Source organism: Mytilus californianus, unplaced genomic scaffold (assembly GCF_021869535.1).
Source record: "Mytilus californianus isolate M0D057914Y unplaced genomic scaffold, xbMytCali1.0.p SCAF_11, whole genome shotgun sequence".
Taxonomy (NCBI): Eukaryota; Metazoa; Mollusca; class Bivalvia; order Mytilida; family Mytilidae; genus Mytilus; species Mytilus californianus.
The window spans coordinates 7956087-7973953 of NW_026262593.1; the positions used below are offsets into that span (position 1 = coordinate 7956087).

A 17867-nucleotide genomic window follows, 5' to 3' on the forward strand; every position below is an offset into this window, starting at 1 on the left:
CCCCCCCCCCCTACCAAAAAAAAATTATTTTACCCAGTTTTTTGCTTTTGTGCAATACACTATGCTGTTGAATATTAACCCCCCAAAAAAAACATTTGAAGAAATTTTCTTTTAATTTCTGAAATCTGAAATGAGAAAAATTGTCCCCCCCTCCAATTTTTTTCGCCTCCCCCTTTTCACTAATTCCCCCAAAAAATTCTTTCCCTCAAGATATGGTCAGTATCTCAATTCAAATTTCTAATGCAGTTTGCAACCAAAATTACCCATTTAAATACATCATAAAAGTTTTAAAATATAAAATGACATATATAGTCATGGCTAAAATTAATATTAATTAATAGTAACTGCTAAAAATAAATTGACAGCTAATCACCTCAAGACAATCATCATTTCTTATTTTCTTAATACATAATTTACAAGCAGTGTAAGGGAGGTAATAAAACAGTGTTCTTTAATTTGAATTGGATTACCTCCCTTACACTGCTTTTAAATTGTCTCAATTGTCCTTTAACCAGAAAAACCCTTGTTTTTCCCCCTTTTTTGCCCCTTATTACTAAATGGTTTGAGCCAAAACCCCCCAAAGTTAATCCTAACCATCGTTTTGTTGTATGGAAGTTTGTGGTATAATTTCAGAGAGATTCATACACTGTAACACAAGTTATTGTCTGGAAACTACAAAAATGCTTATTTGGGCCCCTAATTCCTTAACAGTTGGGACCATAACCCCCAAAATCAATCCCAACCTTCCTTTAGTGGTTATAAACCTTGTGTTAAAATTTTATTGATTTCTATTTACTTATACTAAAGTTATTATCCGGAAACCATCTGTCTTCGGACGATGACAACATGATACCAATATACAACCAAAAAATTTTAAATTTTTGGGGTCGTATAACAAAAATTTTTTTAATTTTTGCGGTCGTATAACAAAAATTTTTTAATTTTTCAGTCGTATAAAAAAATAAGAAATTTCAAATATTTTTTGGGGTTTGTTTTGTTGTTTGACTGCTGTCTCATTGATGCTTAGCATGCAGTATCTTTCATTAATACCAATTGAATTCAGCATCTATATGGAAATTTTTGACACCAACATGGAGATTATTGTCTTTTTTTCTAATGCAACTAAAAATTCAAAACAAACTAGAAATTCATTTCATTAGAAATCCACAAGGATTAACATTTTATTATTGTCTAAACATAAAACATTTTATGAAGATCACATATAAATGATCACACAGCCTTTAGGACTCACTGATCACATGACCCATCATGGATCACTGGTCATGTGACCCACCATAGATCACATATCACATGACCTTCAGGCTCACTAACATAATTTTATAAAATCTATCAAACAAATTTATTAATGTAAAATTACACATAGGTGTTTCTGTTCAAAAAGTGCATTATAATCTTATACAAAACTGGTTTCCAACATCCACTCTTGGTGAGAAATACAAAACTGGTTTCCAACATCCACTCTTGGTGAGAAATACAAAACTTACTAATACATGTACAAACAAGTATTCCAAAATTACTCACATTTCCATGAAATAACTATCTGGATTATTGAAAATGTATTTTTAATTTATATCAAGGTTTACATTTTGTAAATATTCAAACAGAGAAAATAGTCATGCACCATTTAATTTTTGGACTGATTGGTCACTTTAATAGTATGGCTGATTTGTAACATTTGTACATTTTTAACAAACATATTTTTGTGACATTTTCACGTCAGGGAATAAAAAATTAACCTATAGATTTTTTTTACACAGAAGCCAATTTACTGGTGTTATATTATGGAGGTTTATACTTTAACATAGAAATCTTTTTCTGTACTTTAATTATTTTTTTATGGACAAAGACAGTGTAATACAATAAAAAAAAAAAGTTTTGAACATCCTCTGTGACAAAAACTATCTTTTGTAAATTGTAAGGATATGGTTACTGTATACTGTAAAGTGATCAATTTTCATGAGAGGTTTTATTCCCGCTAGTTTTTTGCCATTAAGATAAAAATGCAAAAATTTGATCTTAAAGGCAAATGACAATCAAAGACAAGAAAAATGCATATATAAAACTTCTACCAGGTTTTGCCTTTGAAATAGCGAAATTATAACTCTGTGAATATAAACTATATTACGGTATATTAGATTCATAACTGGAATCAATTTTGGAATGTGTGTTTCAAAGGATGGTCAAAGGTTATTATAATCATTATGGGATACTTTTAATGTTTAACATTATTTTATCTTTCCGAAGGGAAACATTACAAGTGAACAGGATAATAGGTCAATCAAATAAAGTTACATTTAAAGGTATGGAACGATTTTCTGGACTTGTAAAGATTTATTAAGACATATTGTCTGATGATTTTAATCTACATGGGGAGAAAAAAGCATATCAAATTAAATTAATAAATTTATTCATAAAATATTGCATCAAGTTCAACCGTTCTAATTCATAATGCATTACGATTTGGATTATTACTTTGTATAATGGCGAACAGTTTCAAATTTTCACACAAGGCATTAATAAGGGGGGAGTTATAATTTTGGATTATTGGAAATATCTTTGATGTTTGAAAATGAATTATTAATGTTTGAGTTACTAATTTTACACCTGACATCTTGTTGTGTACTGACCAATTAAAGGTGAGGTAATACTACACTGATACTTGCTCATTTTAAATATTTTGAGGTGGAATAGAATATGGACTATGTGATAGTATTATAATGGGAATGAATTTTATTTGATTTTTAAATGTACTAATATCAAAATATTGTTGTTTTAAGGGAATAGTTTCCACCGAACTACAATATATTGAATCCTTATAATAAAAAAATTGAAATTCTTTATTCAATTGTAACTTTCAGCTGTATAAACTATTTTTTGTATTTATCAAAACAGTGTCCATATGTTTTAAAATGTTGAAAAAGTATATATTTTATTGTTTTTTCTACATGTATTTATGTTATTAATATGACATATTATTTGATCATGTTTATATAATGCTGTTAATTATGACCTCCCTCATGTTATACAGTTATCAGTATCTTGAGTTTAAAATCTTCAATCTTGAGGGAAAAAACTCTCAACATATAATATAATTTGGTATAGTCTGAATAAACTTATATACAATTACTTCTGATACATAGCAACAAATAGTGAACTTTTTCTTATATAAAATTTGAGTTTGATATACTCTAAAAAATCAACAAAACAAAATAACTAGAGAGATAGTACTATGTATATGTAGTATAAGTATAGCACTATATAGTTAACTTTAACAAAGAAAATTGCAAAACATTTAAGCCAGAAAACCATCACAATTTGACTCCCATCACAAATCAAAAAGATATCTAGATTTTACCCTAGAACAATCAGTGTACGACCAAGTTAAATATCATTGATGTTTTAATATAAAGTTCATTTGTGTAGTAAGCTGTTCCATAAAAACAAGTGAGACCTAGGTAAGGCAGTTTGAAATCTCAACTGGTGGGTGGCAAGTACATGTACAGTGAAATGAAGAGTTTTTAATTTGCCTCTATTGGTGGTGAATCATATGCAACAGTCAAGTGAGCCTTATAAGAACTGCATTTTTTTATGTTCATCAATTAAAATTTTAATAAAATCGTCCTCAATAAGTTTCAAGTTAATTTTTTTTCTGATCAACAATTATATGTTAAGATACCTTATTGGGTTAATGCCAAGAAATAACAAAAACATGAAGAAAGAAAATAGCTTGATGTCAAAAGTTAAAATGATTTTATGACATAAGCAAAGCAAATTCGCAAACACATGACAGCATTGTTTAATTCACCTTACCAAACAATAGATTTAAAGGTAAACTGATGTGTGTGTATTAATATATATCTAATTACAGGTAAAAAGGAAGTAAAATTAGGAAAATATAAACTTATTAATAGATTTACTAAAAACCATGGATTTTTTAAAGACATATGTATACTTGTTACATGAAATTCTAAAATTCATGACATTTGCAAATTTTACCAGCTTACCTTGACAATAAAGAAAAATCTTCATTATCAAAGCAAGACAGAAAACGTTTCTGGTTCCCAAAATTAGAAAAAAATAATATGGTATTCACCTTAACATACTGTAAACTGATATTTGTGTATTACTTATAAAATTAAGAATATGTGGTATAATTGCCAATGACACAACTCTCCACCAGAGACCAAATGACATAGAAGTTAACAACTATTATCTACTTTCAAAACAAAAACATTGTATTACAATACAAGTATTATGGGGTACAAGTCATTCAAAAGATGCAGACCAAAGAAAGATAACCCTAGAAAAACAAGTAATTATTACAACAATATTTTTTTGTAACACCTGAAATTTAATCAACTTACATTTATGAATGCCTCAAGTATCATATTTAAATGTATGTAAATAGTGTCGGAAGACAGTAATTTATACAATAATAAGTATAAACAAAAAATACAGTTTAGTTCTCAGGCCTTTTCCTTTAAATAAAGTTTACTCTTAATATCTACTTTTTACAAGGTAAATACAGCATTCATTTTAAAAAAACTTCAATGCATTTAAATAAAATTAAAATATAAGGATTAATAAAGAAATTACACTTCTAATTTGACAAAAAAAGATTATATATATATGCAAATGCTTGCATTTAAACAATTTCACAAATTACTTTTCCGTTAATAATGACAAAGATAGATTATTACTAATTCAGTAAGAAAACATGTCCAAAACCAAAATAAGTAGGTTCCCTGTCAGACTGATATGTATACAGACATCTTTCCAAATCAAACTAACAAAAGACTGCTTAGAAATCACTTTGTAAATTTCATTTGTTCTTATACCATATATACCTAGACTTCATTGTTACACTTTAAACTGTTATATATGTTTCAATAGCTGTAATTTCATTCAACGACTACATTGTATTTATAATATGACATATGTTTATATAACTAGACTTTAAGTCCTACAATTGTTTCAACTGACTTAGAATTTACATAAATATGAGTAAAAGAAGATGGGGTATACACCTGTGAGTCAGCAACACAACCATTGACCCAAAGACATCTAAAGATCAACATGCTGTCTTTAACTATAGACAAATGTCTATACAATATATAAAGCTCTTAATCAACCAGTGTCTAAAAACTTTGTGAATAAATAAAAAACAAAGATCGGCCATTAACCATTAATTCCCCACAAAAAATAGATTATTGTATGAAAGCTGTTATAAACTGCACGGAAAAAATAAATTGGTTTGTTTTTATTTAGTTACATCTATTATTCGTAGATATGTGTCAGGCATGTCAAATTTCAATAATAACATTTAACAGAATTCATATTAAAATAAAGCCTTGTCATACATCTGAGAGGTAAATGAAATTTTTAGATTTTGGAGTACTCAATACGTAACTTTTACCTTAAAATATACTCATGTGTTTGAGTAAGAAGAGAAAGTTGGAATATGTTAAAACGATAACAACTCAGCTTTCAACAGCCTTTAGAAACTTCTAGATAATTGTGTGATTTTAAGGGGGGAGGAAATGTCAAGGGACTTTAATATAATTTGTCAGAGCCATTAATAATAATTTTTCTTAATCATGAAAAGTATGCCTAGAAATATTTTAAGTAGTAAAAATAGTTCAATCTAAATAGTTTTTTCGTATCCTTACTTTTTTGTACATGAAAGTTAAAGTAAAGAGCAACTTTAGAATCTTTTAGAATTTAAATATTCCAGCCAATTTGTCTCAACCCAAAGTTCAACTTTTCTATCACATTCTATAATTTAATTAAAAGACAAAAGAAAACTAATTAGTAAGTTAACATGAAATTTACTGTTTTATTCAGTATTAATCATGTCCAAGCACATTCCAGTGAAAAAGGGTCTTACGCAACTTTCATTTGACCTAAGAATTGTTAAAAATTTCATCCCATATCATTTTTAAATCCTTTATTTTGCTCGATCAATGTCTGAACACTATTCTTTCACAAATATTACAATACATATATGAAATGATCTTACAAATAGACGTGTTGAAGACCAAATGTTGACCTCTAGATATTTCCTTAATTGATGTGTTATTGGGTTGCTGTCACATTGAGGTTTATCTCTAATCTTCTGTTATTCATTAAAAAGGAAAACAGAGTAAAAAGACAAAAATATGTATAATAATTAATAAGCATATAATTTTTTATTTTCTTACGTCATGTATTTTAAGATATGGTCAACATTGTAAGAGACAGAAAGAGAGATTATATGTGTAATTTTTGCATTTCTAAACATTAACAGTACTAAACTGTTGACTTATCTCAAATATTAAGAAAAAAACTCACATTTATTTTTCAACAAGTTATTTTTTACACAATTAGTACATATATGTTTGAAACCTTCATACAAACAGTGATATATCGTGCTGCCTTCAAGCATTCATACTAGGTTATGGTTGCATTCATTCTGCCATTTATGTCAGGTATAGCCCACCATACATTAAGTCACATTCTGCCAATCTTGTCCCTGTCAAGCTATCATACAGATCTCTACTTCAGAGGTAGTGGTCCTCAGGCTATATGATGATGACAAGACAAACTATTATCATGGTAATACTCTAAAATTTCCTCAAACTGTTTTATGTAAGTGTAAGTTTCTACTAAGTACTGATCGCACATCGTGACAAAATCGTAGAGCATCTAACATCGGTAGTAAACATAGTAGTGATATGTCTGTTGGTTCACTGAACCATGACTTTATAGGAATAGCGTTATCTGGAAAGATAGTAAAAAAAAAGGCAATGAATAATGGTTCACGGAACAATAATTTTATACGGATAATGCTATTTGAAAAGATAGTAAAATGCCATGAATAATCAGTTGGTTCACTGAACCATAACAAGAATTACATTATCTGGAAAGAAAGTAAAAGTGCCATGAATAATCAGTTTGTTAACTCAACCATGACACAGTGTTCTCCCCAGGCCGTTTTAGCATCGCGGCACCGAGACGCTATATTTTTTTCCCGTGATGCTATAATAATTTCCGTGACGCTATAATTATTTTGAGGATGCTATTTTTCTTTTGTGTAAATCGCAAAACCATGTCCTAAATATTGAACTTTCATCTAATTACCACTTGTGATCATAAAAATTATATCACCTTTAATTGTAATTCCTTCAAGTTGGACAATAGAGGCAATTAAGTGTGATTACATAGGTGTTAATTGCCCTTTGGGTGATAACTGAATGGATACGAATACCCCAAGCTGACACTTGTGACATGAATAATACCACATGGTCCAATCGCAAATTTCGACATGGAGTAAATGTAATCAGAAAATCGAAAAACAATTCGAAATCTATGTTTGCATAATCCAAATTCAAAAGATACAAACGATTTCTCTCTTTAGAAAAGAGGTTAGGTCGTATATTTTTACAACTTTTTAAAAAATTACTTTCTTTCATTTCTGGTATAACTAGTTAATCGAGAGCGTATATTAAACTTTGATTTTGAGTTAAATAAGTTTGATACTTCTTTAGAAAGAGATCATAATTGGCTTTAGTAAATGTTTCATCCATTTAATGCATTAAAAGTGTCATATTCATTCCCAATTTCTTGTCAAGCATTGTTTATTTACGTAATTTTTTCTTCCGCCGCCATTGAAATATTTGTGTAAACTAAGGACCGGAACCGGACCAGATATGACAAAATTCCGCATTTTTACGATAATAACTACAGATGCACAAATGGCACAGTAGACAGAAAAAAATGATCACAAAAGAGAAAACTACGCATTCCACACTCATTAACAGACTATTTATTAGATATCTTTGCTAAATGTATTCTTTTTGAAAATACATCGTTTTAATATACTGACTGAAGTAGCTTAACTTTGTTAAAAATATATATCATTTTGATATAAAGAAAAAACTGGGACTAATTCATTGAGTACCATGAAACAATGAATTCCATAGACATGATAAAGAAAAAAGTTTTTTAATTGAAATTTAATTGCTATATGATACTTTCTCTTCCACTTTTATATAAAACCCAGTTTTTTTTTTGCTAGATATTTAGTATTGTATATATATAGGTTGTACTATAATTAACCATTAATTCATTCATTCATTCATTTAGTTGAGTAGGTAGGGTAACTGGAACCACACATATATTTTTATTTGGCCCAAGAGGAAAAAAATAATTCTGTAACTATAAATGAATATAGAAAACATAAACTGAAACAACTGTTATCATGGTTATAGTTTAATTGTATTCTCAGTTATGAATTGAACATTATAAACATATATAACATAAAGGAAATAGACCATCGCCGCGACACGTCAAATGACATTGAAAAAAATACAATTAATTTTTTTACAACAAATGTGATGCTATCCAAAATTTCTGGGGAGAACACTGTGACATAATAGGATAGTGTTATCTGGTTAGATAATAAAAAAAACCATGAACAATCTGTTGGTTCTCTGAACAATGGTCTTATAGGAAGTGTTATTTGAAAAGATATTCAACAAAGCCTTGATGAATTTGATAGTTCACTGAACCAGGATTTTATAGGAAAAGCATTACCGTACTTGTAAAAAGACTAAAACAGAAACAATGAATCAAAGAACTACAATATTTGATCATTTATAAACCATATAATGGAATTCATACATATCTTATTTCTTTGTCTGAATTCATTACAACTTTTCCATATTTTATTTCATACTTTAACTTTCACATCCTATTTTTAGTAATTTTAACCATAATTGTTCATGTAATGGCTTTAAAGACCAAAATACATAAAAGGACTTTGGTAAACATCAGAATTCCCTAACATACTTCAGAAATGGCATTTTATTATATATATAAATTTAAAACATATGCAGTTGACAGGTCAGTTTAATGAATTTACCCTTGCATGTATATATTACAGAAGTTGCAATGATGCCAAATGATTTACTGGCAGAATATTTTGTTAGTTAGACCATTTTAATTGACTGGTCAAATCAAAACTTCCCAGGAAAATCACTTATCATAAAAGGAAAATGTTCAAATAATCTTATCTAATATTCAGTGCAAAAAATAAACAATAATTTTTTTCCCATTTCTGTAGACTGTATATTACTGATTTTGACCAGCTTAAACTCTGAATCTCAATATTCACTGAAATTATGACAATTAATCAATATGGCAATAATACATTGTTAATCATGTAACTTTGTAATATAAAAACATGAAGTAATGTGAAAACTAGTTAATATCAATAATACCTGGATAATTTTTATAAGCCACCGGTGAATTATCTAATATAAATATACTAGAGAGATCTTTACATATTTCTGTTAACTGCTTAGTGTAACTTCCCTGCATTAACTGACAGTGCTGAAAAAAAAAATCATTAATTATAAAGACTATTATTTTTAAAATTCAATTATGTAGGTACTTCTTTATTGTAATATTCAAACATTCTCTACACAAATCATTGTAAACATAATTTCATTTATTTGCTTATTATACACAATTTATCTCCCTTTATCTAGATTGTTCTGGTTTTCTCTTTAACTCAGCTAGACAAAAGCCAATTTTTAACTTTATCTGTTTTTTTTTATTATTTCAGCTTTTATCTTGAAAGTGAATACTGGGACATTATTTTTCTTGATAAAAATAAATCAGTTGGTTTTAATGAGCCGACCAGTCTTCCCTCTTACTCCTAAATAATCCATGGTGAGGGAGAAGCATCAAATTATCATTTCGTACTCTTTGGTTTGACCTAGCCAAGTATCAAACTAACAACCTCCTACACTAAACATAAACACACTACTACAAGACCATGAAACTGGTTTGAATAAAAGCTATGGAGAAAACGACAATTAGCTAGCAACCAATAAACAAAAAAAAACATTTGGTGAACTCAAACATGTTCTACCCTACCACATTCTGTATAGTCCTAAGCCAGGAGCCTGTAATTCAGTGACCTATATTTGTTTACATCTTCAACCATTGGTCTCTGGTAGATAGCTGTCTCATAGGCAATCAACCCACACGGCAATCATACCACATCTACTTATTTTTAAACTGTGTAATATTTCCTTACATTACAAAATGTAATTGTAGGGAAATTGCATTGGTGCTAATAAAAATTTGTGGAGTTTTTGACCATTTATGTCCAACTCTGGAAGATATGATCTTAAAAAAATTAAATACACACATTTACATAGTTGTAAAAACAAATGACTTAAGGACATAGTGAAAACTAAAGATGTATTTTAAATATCTGCATGCACTTTGTTGAAAATATCTGTAAAATTTTGTGGAATCTAGATCCAGTATATTTTTTTGTTAAGCCGTATATATATCGTTTCTCTCTACTTGCCTGCCTATAATATCTTCTTTTTAATATACCCCTATTATTGTCCAGTTTATCCGCAACGGCAGCTCCATATATTTCCATACTAGCTGTAAATACCACTAAATCATACCACTGGCTAACCTATAAAGCAGGAGTATATTATGTTATTCAATATAAATCTGCAATTCTTGAATAAAAGACTGGGGAAATATTCTAATAGTAAAAGCTATTTTGTCAACCTTATGGTGATGAGTGGAGCACTGCAAAATATGGTGATTGGCTGAATTTGAACACACTCTAATTTAACACTTTTCACATAAAACCTAACAGCAATGAACAGAATGGAGCAATAAAAGATCAAGATTTATTTTCCACTAAATTACGTCTTGTGCACTATTGCTATATTAACATGAAAATTTTAAGATGAAGAACGTCATTTATACAGTTGGAACCCTCTGCCCTACATTTATTGTCTGTGTGTCCTGTGGAACTGCCTCATATATTTATCAATAACATTCTTAATATTTAAACTTTGTATACAAACAAATAAGGTGCTAAGCCAAAATTGCAAGCATGTTTCATAGTTTAACTTACAACTTTCAAACTTAGTTTTATGCTTTTTGGTGGATAGCTGTCTCATTGGCAATCATACCAAATCATCTTATTTTTATGTAAATTCATATGGACATACTGTTTAGGCCAATCTTTAAGAACCGATCCATTTAAAAACATTCTGATAGCAAAAATTCACATATACTTACAACATCTAAAAAATAATCAACATGAGGTCGTTTATGAACAAAAAATCTAACAGGATGTCTATCTATGTTTACCTGAAAATACAAGATACAAAAAGTTATTAATACTTTTTTTTATCTTGGATTTAGCCCAACAATGTTATAACTGTGTTTTTGACATTGAGGCCAAAAAACATTATTTGTCTGTTTCCTGCCCCCAAGCAAAAAAAACATAGGGTCGGTCGGTTAGAAATCTATTTCAAGTGTTAAATGTTTTTTTCTTACATCTACAAAATCAAAGTTATCTGTCAAAGTTGAAAGTACATGTTTTCTCCAACTCCAATACTGATTTACACAAAATCCACCTGTTTTAGCATGCACAATGGTACATTTAAAATTTATAGTATTATCTAGATATTGACCATTCTGATGTTAAAATAATCCACCGGATAAAGGATTCTGTCAAATAAAATGACACTATATATGTTATTTATTTTAAAACATTTGTATACAATCATAGCAGGGCTTCCAAAATTATTTTTAGCCAGCCGGACATTTTATATATTATCCCGATTTTAAAACCCTTAAGACTAAATAAACAAAAGGCAATTATGGTATTCAGTTGCTGAGTTGGCAATCCCAATGATTGACATTAAAAAAAAACGATATTAAACTTTCTTTGATTCAAATTAGAAGTTCTGACGTAAACTGTTAAATTGGCAGTGCATCATTTGAAGTGTTGTCAAAAACTTTACATTCGTTAAAATCTTATACCGGATGTTATCTTGACAATGGTAAAACATGGACTAGAGACTGATACGTAAATTCCGTGTACGTTTGCAAAGCATGAATGAGTGTACGTAGCTCTTTCTACTTTATTTCTTCAAGAAAATATTCGAAATAAACGTGAGATAATGGTATAAATGACAATTTAAGCATTTTTTGAAGAAATTAGGATGCATAATTAAATTTCACACCTGCGCACACATGTACGACATGTCTCTGGTTCAAACAACGTGGTTATGACGATTTTTCATTTTCACCTGTTTAATTTTTTCATCAAATCATATTTGTAAACGTATTTCTGATAATTTAAATCTTTTTGACTAAATTAATTAGACGCAAACCGCTGAAATGTAAGAAAATAACTTTGAATAGATCGATCAATGTCCGGTTCAAAATAGTTTACCTGTCACCTGACCAGGTAAATTTCAGCTGTTCAACAACTAATTAGCCTTGATTAAAATGAGAAGGTATTAAAGTAGGGGTTGTTTTGATAGTACTTAATGATCATGTCACTTTTATGACCGGAAATGTGTGGCTGTTAAAGGCAAAAGGTTGGGTCAAAAAGATCACGAATTATGTTAAAATGACCGTCTCTTAAAATAGCCTTGAAAACTAAAAAGTAGATGACCGTTTCATGCTTTGCCCAGCCGGACTTTTACCGCACATTATACAAATGTCCAGAATATATGACCGTTTTGGAAGCCTTGAATCGTAGGTCAGCAATCAAAATTAGGGTTGGTTTGGAGGTAGGAAACAGGCTTTTATTTTTGGGGCCTAATATCATTCACTCAACAGAATTTGAACTTATATCATTGAGGTATCAATTGTAGCACTGTCTGTACTGTGTCAAAGACCTTGGACCCAACAGCCAGATAAGATATATAATTCAAAATATTACCTGTAAAGTAAAATGTCTATAAATGTAAAACAGCTCAAATTCATAATTATGAAATTGCCACTTAACTATGGTGCTTATAATTCTGGGTATGCATAAGGTAGTCAGTTGATACATCCATTTCCCAATTTGACATATTAATATGTTCACACACTTTGAGTTATATGGTTTTCTCACATATAGGTCTTTCAATTTCCAGCCATTGTTATACCACAAAAGTAGTGATAAAATCAGGAAAATTGATAACTAACAAGCCAGCAACATACATGTAAGGGTTTTGATTTCATGAATGCAATCTTTACCACAAAAATGAATAAAAGGAGACACCTTATCAACATAAATGTTATCACTCTAGGTAATTTTAACTCTTCACTAACATTGGGTTCTTTCATAAAAAAACCCATAAAAAATATAAAATGGTTTTTAAAAAATAATTTCTTTACACACTTTCGATTTAAAATAAACTGTGATCATGAACTTGATGAAGTGTGTGATCTCAGTTTACTTTCTTACATCCAGGATGTAAAAAAAAGATATGTTTTTCATATAATAATGTCAATAACATCCTTATTAATATTGTCATATTAAAGCAATTCATTCATCTCTATAGAATGAAATTTTCAGTAAATGTGTTGTCTTATAAAAAAAACTTCCTGTGTTCTCCCCTGGGGCTTATGGGGCTATATTTTTTTAGGTTTTATTATAAAATGTATTATAAATGTGGGGCTATAATTTAGGCAGAAACAGCACTATTCAAATCACATCATGCTTTTTGAGGAGAACATTGAACTTGGATATAAAATCTAGAGAATTTCTTGTTTACTTACTTTTAATACAAAATCTGGAGGAGTTCCTGGTTTAACTGTTTGTCTAAGAACCCCATCATGATGAGAGTGAATTAATGTTTCATCTAAATCTAATACCAATATCTTTCTTTTCAACATACCTGTGAAAAAAAAGTTTGCCAATCACAAGAATGAAAGACTATAATATTCATATCAAAGTAATTAATTCATCTCTTTTAAATTTATTTTAGGTGGATTTCTTTTGCAAGTTTGATAATCTCACGTATGTGCATTCTTTTGAACCCCATTTATAGCAGGGACTTCCATGGAATACTTCACAAAGTAAGCCCAGTGGATATTATATATGGGCAAAAAAAGGTGAAGAAAATATGTAGAAAAACTATTCAGAGGATGCCTTATACACACCGGGTATCCCAATCTGAAACTTGAGGAGGGATCCAAATCCCAAGGAGCAATTAATGAAAAGTTTGATATGGTGGGTAGGTAAAATCTGGAACTGATTCTCACAGAGCATAATTCCTCCCTGAATCAGATTCAGATTTTACTTACCACTTACTACAAACTTTTTATTAGTTGCTCGTCAGATTCAGATCCCTCTGCAGTTTCAGATGGGGATAACTGGAGTGTTATAAGAAATAACATTTCAGTGGTTTTCAGGGTATCTCCTAGGTCAATTTCTTTATTTGCCACCTCTTTTGCCAAAACAATATTTTTTCTGCCAATCTCTATTTTTTTTGCCAACTCATATTTAAACATGTAATGTTTAGAACTTGTTTTCCTTTTTGCTAAAAAAAAAAAACAACTCAGTTTGCAGCATTGTTGTCTCGTTTATTATAATTCTACATATTTATTTCATATCCTACATTGTAATCTATAAATCATGTAAATGAACACTCAATTAGAACAAAAAAAATTTGAACTTTTTTAAAGAAACTGTAAAATTTGACACTGGGAACATCTTCAATAATTATATTGGATACTTCCTGTCTACTTAAAGGACAAAAAATAAATCAGAGATTTTTCTTACATTTGAACCCTTTCTCCAAAATAATAGTTTTTCTTTTCTGAACCATTGTTAAAAGTAAAAGTTGAGACATAAATTATGCTTAAGACAGGTGTGCCGCTAAAAGGATTGTGACTTCAAAACAATTACTTTCGTAAAATCTGTAAAAACAATCCTTTAGATGATATGTGACATAATTTTACCACACATTATCATTAAACAATACAATTAACGCCTTTTTTAATTAGTCCATTGTTGTTGATTGCTATCAAATACAATCAGCTGATTATTGATTTTCTGACAAAATTGATACACCTGACGAGTTCATTGTGAAATCTGAGTATTGTCTGATCAGTGAAAAGTATGAGAAACCTGAAAAATAATAAACAAGATGAACGACTTCCAACCATTACATTTCTTCGACAACCTCTTTAGCCATTCATGATTTTTTAATCGCCACAATTATATTTTTTGACAGCCTGTGGAAACCCTGGTGTTTTTTCCCTGCTTTCTTCTGTTATCAAATCATACAGACTTATTTTCATCATTAGGTGTTGCTTTTAAGTTCATCTTGGCTCAACTTGCAAATCTGTTTTAGAAAAGCACAGCTACTGAGCATGAATTCATATAACATTTCCACTTGTAAGGGACATTTCATTATTGTATTTTTCAATATAAACTAAAATTGATTATTGAAATGTCAGAATTTTGTATGAAATAATGTATAAGTTCACTACTCAACACTATGGGTATACATGTACTCCCCAAAATGATAGTATAATAGGCATACAAATTCTTGAGGTAAAATTGTGAACTCTTGTCCTTTACACTTTCATCTTTTGAAAAAAAAGTGAAATGGAAGTCAAACTGACATTTGACCCTTTTATATTGTTTATATATATGTCTGTGCGTGTCATCTTTTCTTTATGAAATATTTGTGACCTGTTACTTACTCAGTCTGTGTTTAGATAATGGTGACAATGGTATACACTCATATTTAACTGTCTGGTACTGAATTATCTGAAACACAAAATAAGTAAATTAATAGTCAGTTGAAACTATTAAAATAGCTAACTAGAAATACCTACTGCAAACTTTCTTTCTTAATTTTGAATTTAGTAATGTGAATAACCACCAATAATGGGAGATTCATGCAGGAAATTGTGGTTTCTGTGTTCATTATTAAAATGTTAATTATTATGATATTCATACATTCAATTTGTTTTTACTAATAAAATACATTGTATTAACTTCTCAATTAGTTTTCTTTTATTACATACATTCTACATGTACATATAATAACACCACACCTACACTTTCACATTTCCATGTTCAGTGAACAAGAAATCTGGATCAAAACTGACATACATTTAAAAAAATTCACATCAAAATGAACCGGTGTAGTTAGTTTTAAGTTGATGCAGACATAACTTCATGGTAAACTACCATAAACCTACATATGTACATGTACCTTTAACCAAAACTTCCACATGATCAAATCAATGAACTGTGAAATCTGGGTCAATACACTAATTTGGCATATATTTTTTAATTTTTGAAGAAACAAGCGTACTCTGGGACTGGCTGATAGTTTTCCATTTGGTAATCAATCTGGATCATTTTGTCCCAATTCCCTTTAATTTGAACCTAGAGTTGTTTCATCCGAATGCAGGACAACTCGGACCTACTAATAAGTCAACTCCAACAGTCTATAAAGTCAACTTGGACTGTCTATGTAAAGGCAACTTGAGTTGAAATTATAGACAGACTGAGTGGACTTGTACAAGTTATAGATGGTCGGTGTTGACTTATTAAGGGTCCGAGTTGTCTTGCACCCTTTCATCCCAAATCCTCTTCACATCGGGTTATTTTGTCCCAATTTTATGCATAACTGTAATTTGGTCAAGAATATGACCTTTTAATTTGTGTAATGTTTATTTGGCAAGAAATAATGTATAACTAGAACAGTATAAGTGACGCCACCAAAATTCAAACTTGATCTGTGTTTAGTCATGTTAGTGTTAATAAGCATTGTGTATAAGTTTCATATAAACATTTGGTTGAGGTTAACTAAAGTCAGAGAACGTTTTCCATTTGGTAATCAATCTGGATCATTTTGTCCCAATTCCCTTTAATTTGAACCTAGAGTTGTTTCATCCGAATGCAGGACAACTCAGACCTACTAATAAGTCAACTCCAACAGTCTATAAAGTCAACTTGGACTGTCTATGTAAAGGCAACTTGAGTTGAAATTATAGACAGACTGAGTGGACTTGTACAAGTTATAGATGGTCGGTGATGACTTATTAAGGGTCCGAGTTGTCTTGCACCCTTTCATCCCAAATCCTCTTCACATCGGGTTATTTTGTCCCAATTTTATGCATAACTGTAATTTGGTCAAGAATATGACCTTTTAATTTGTGTAATGTTTATTTGGCAAGAAATAATGTACAACTAGAACAGTATAAGTGACGCCACCAAAATTCAAACTTGATCTGTGTTTAGTGTTAATAAGCATTGTGTATAAGTTTCATATAAACATTTGGTTGAGGTTAACTAAAGTCAGAGAACAGAAACGAAAAATTTAGCAATTTTTCCATTTGTAAAAGGGCATAACTCTAGAACGGTAAAAGTGACACCACCAAAATTCAAACTTGATCTGTGTTTTGTGGTAATAAGCATTGTGTACAAGTTTTAGAACATTTGGTTGCAGCAAACTAAAGTAAGTGAACAGAAACCAATTTTGGGACGTACGGACTATGTATGTACGTACAGACGGACACTAAATGCCCCCTCCACTACGGCGGGGGCATAAAAAATGAGAAGTTAACCCAATGACAATGTGTGCAATATGATGACCAACTGGTTTCGTTTCATCTTTGAACATAACTCCTACAAGTCCTATTTTTTTATGACTTGACTGCCAAACAGCACTGAGATGAAATAGAAGAAAAGCTGGTTATTTATCAAATTATGTCACTCACAGCCCTGGCTTGTCGTTTAAAACAGTAGCAAATGAAACTCCATATTTTGGCTGCCAGTAAGAAGAATCCACGCAATCCCATAACAATGTACTTGATCATGAGTGCAAGACTTTTATATTTTGAAGTTTGCAAAGACACATTAATGGGAAATAAATGGGCATGTAGATAGGGAAAGTTAATATATTTCAAGGACGATAGTTTCACTGAATATATGCCGCCATTGAATTCCCATCATGCTCTTAATTTCATTAAGAGCTTCTCTTGGTTTTATCCTGTTTACTTGGATAAAACCAGAT

General features: G+C 30.1%; 1 protein-coding gene across 1 annotated transcript; it reads right to left on the reverse strand.

Annotated features, from left to right (window-relative positions):
• Positions 1–1147: 1147 nt before the first annotated feature.
• Positions 1148–17803, reverse strand: LOC127719476 (CTD nuclear envelope phosphatase 1-like). Its single transcript, XM_052225625.1, has 7 exons — positions 17572–17803; positions 15541–15607; positions 13606–13724; positions 11122–11193; positions 10385–10501; positions 9282–9393; positions 1148–6780 (listed from the first exon to the last, which is right to left on the reverse strand). Exons 1-7 carry the CDS (start codon positions 17668–17670, stop codon positions 6635–6637), a joined length of 732 nt encoding a protein of 243 aa, XP_052081585.1. The 5' UTR covers positions 17671–17803; the 3' UTR covers positions 1148–6634.
• Between the last annotated feature and the right edge of the window lie 64 nt (positions 17804–17867).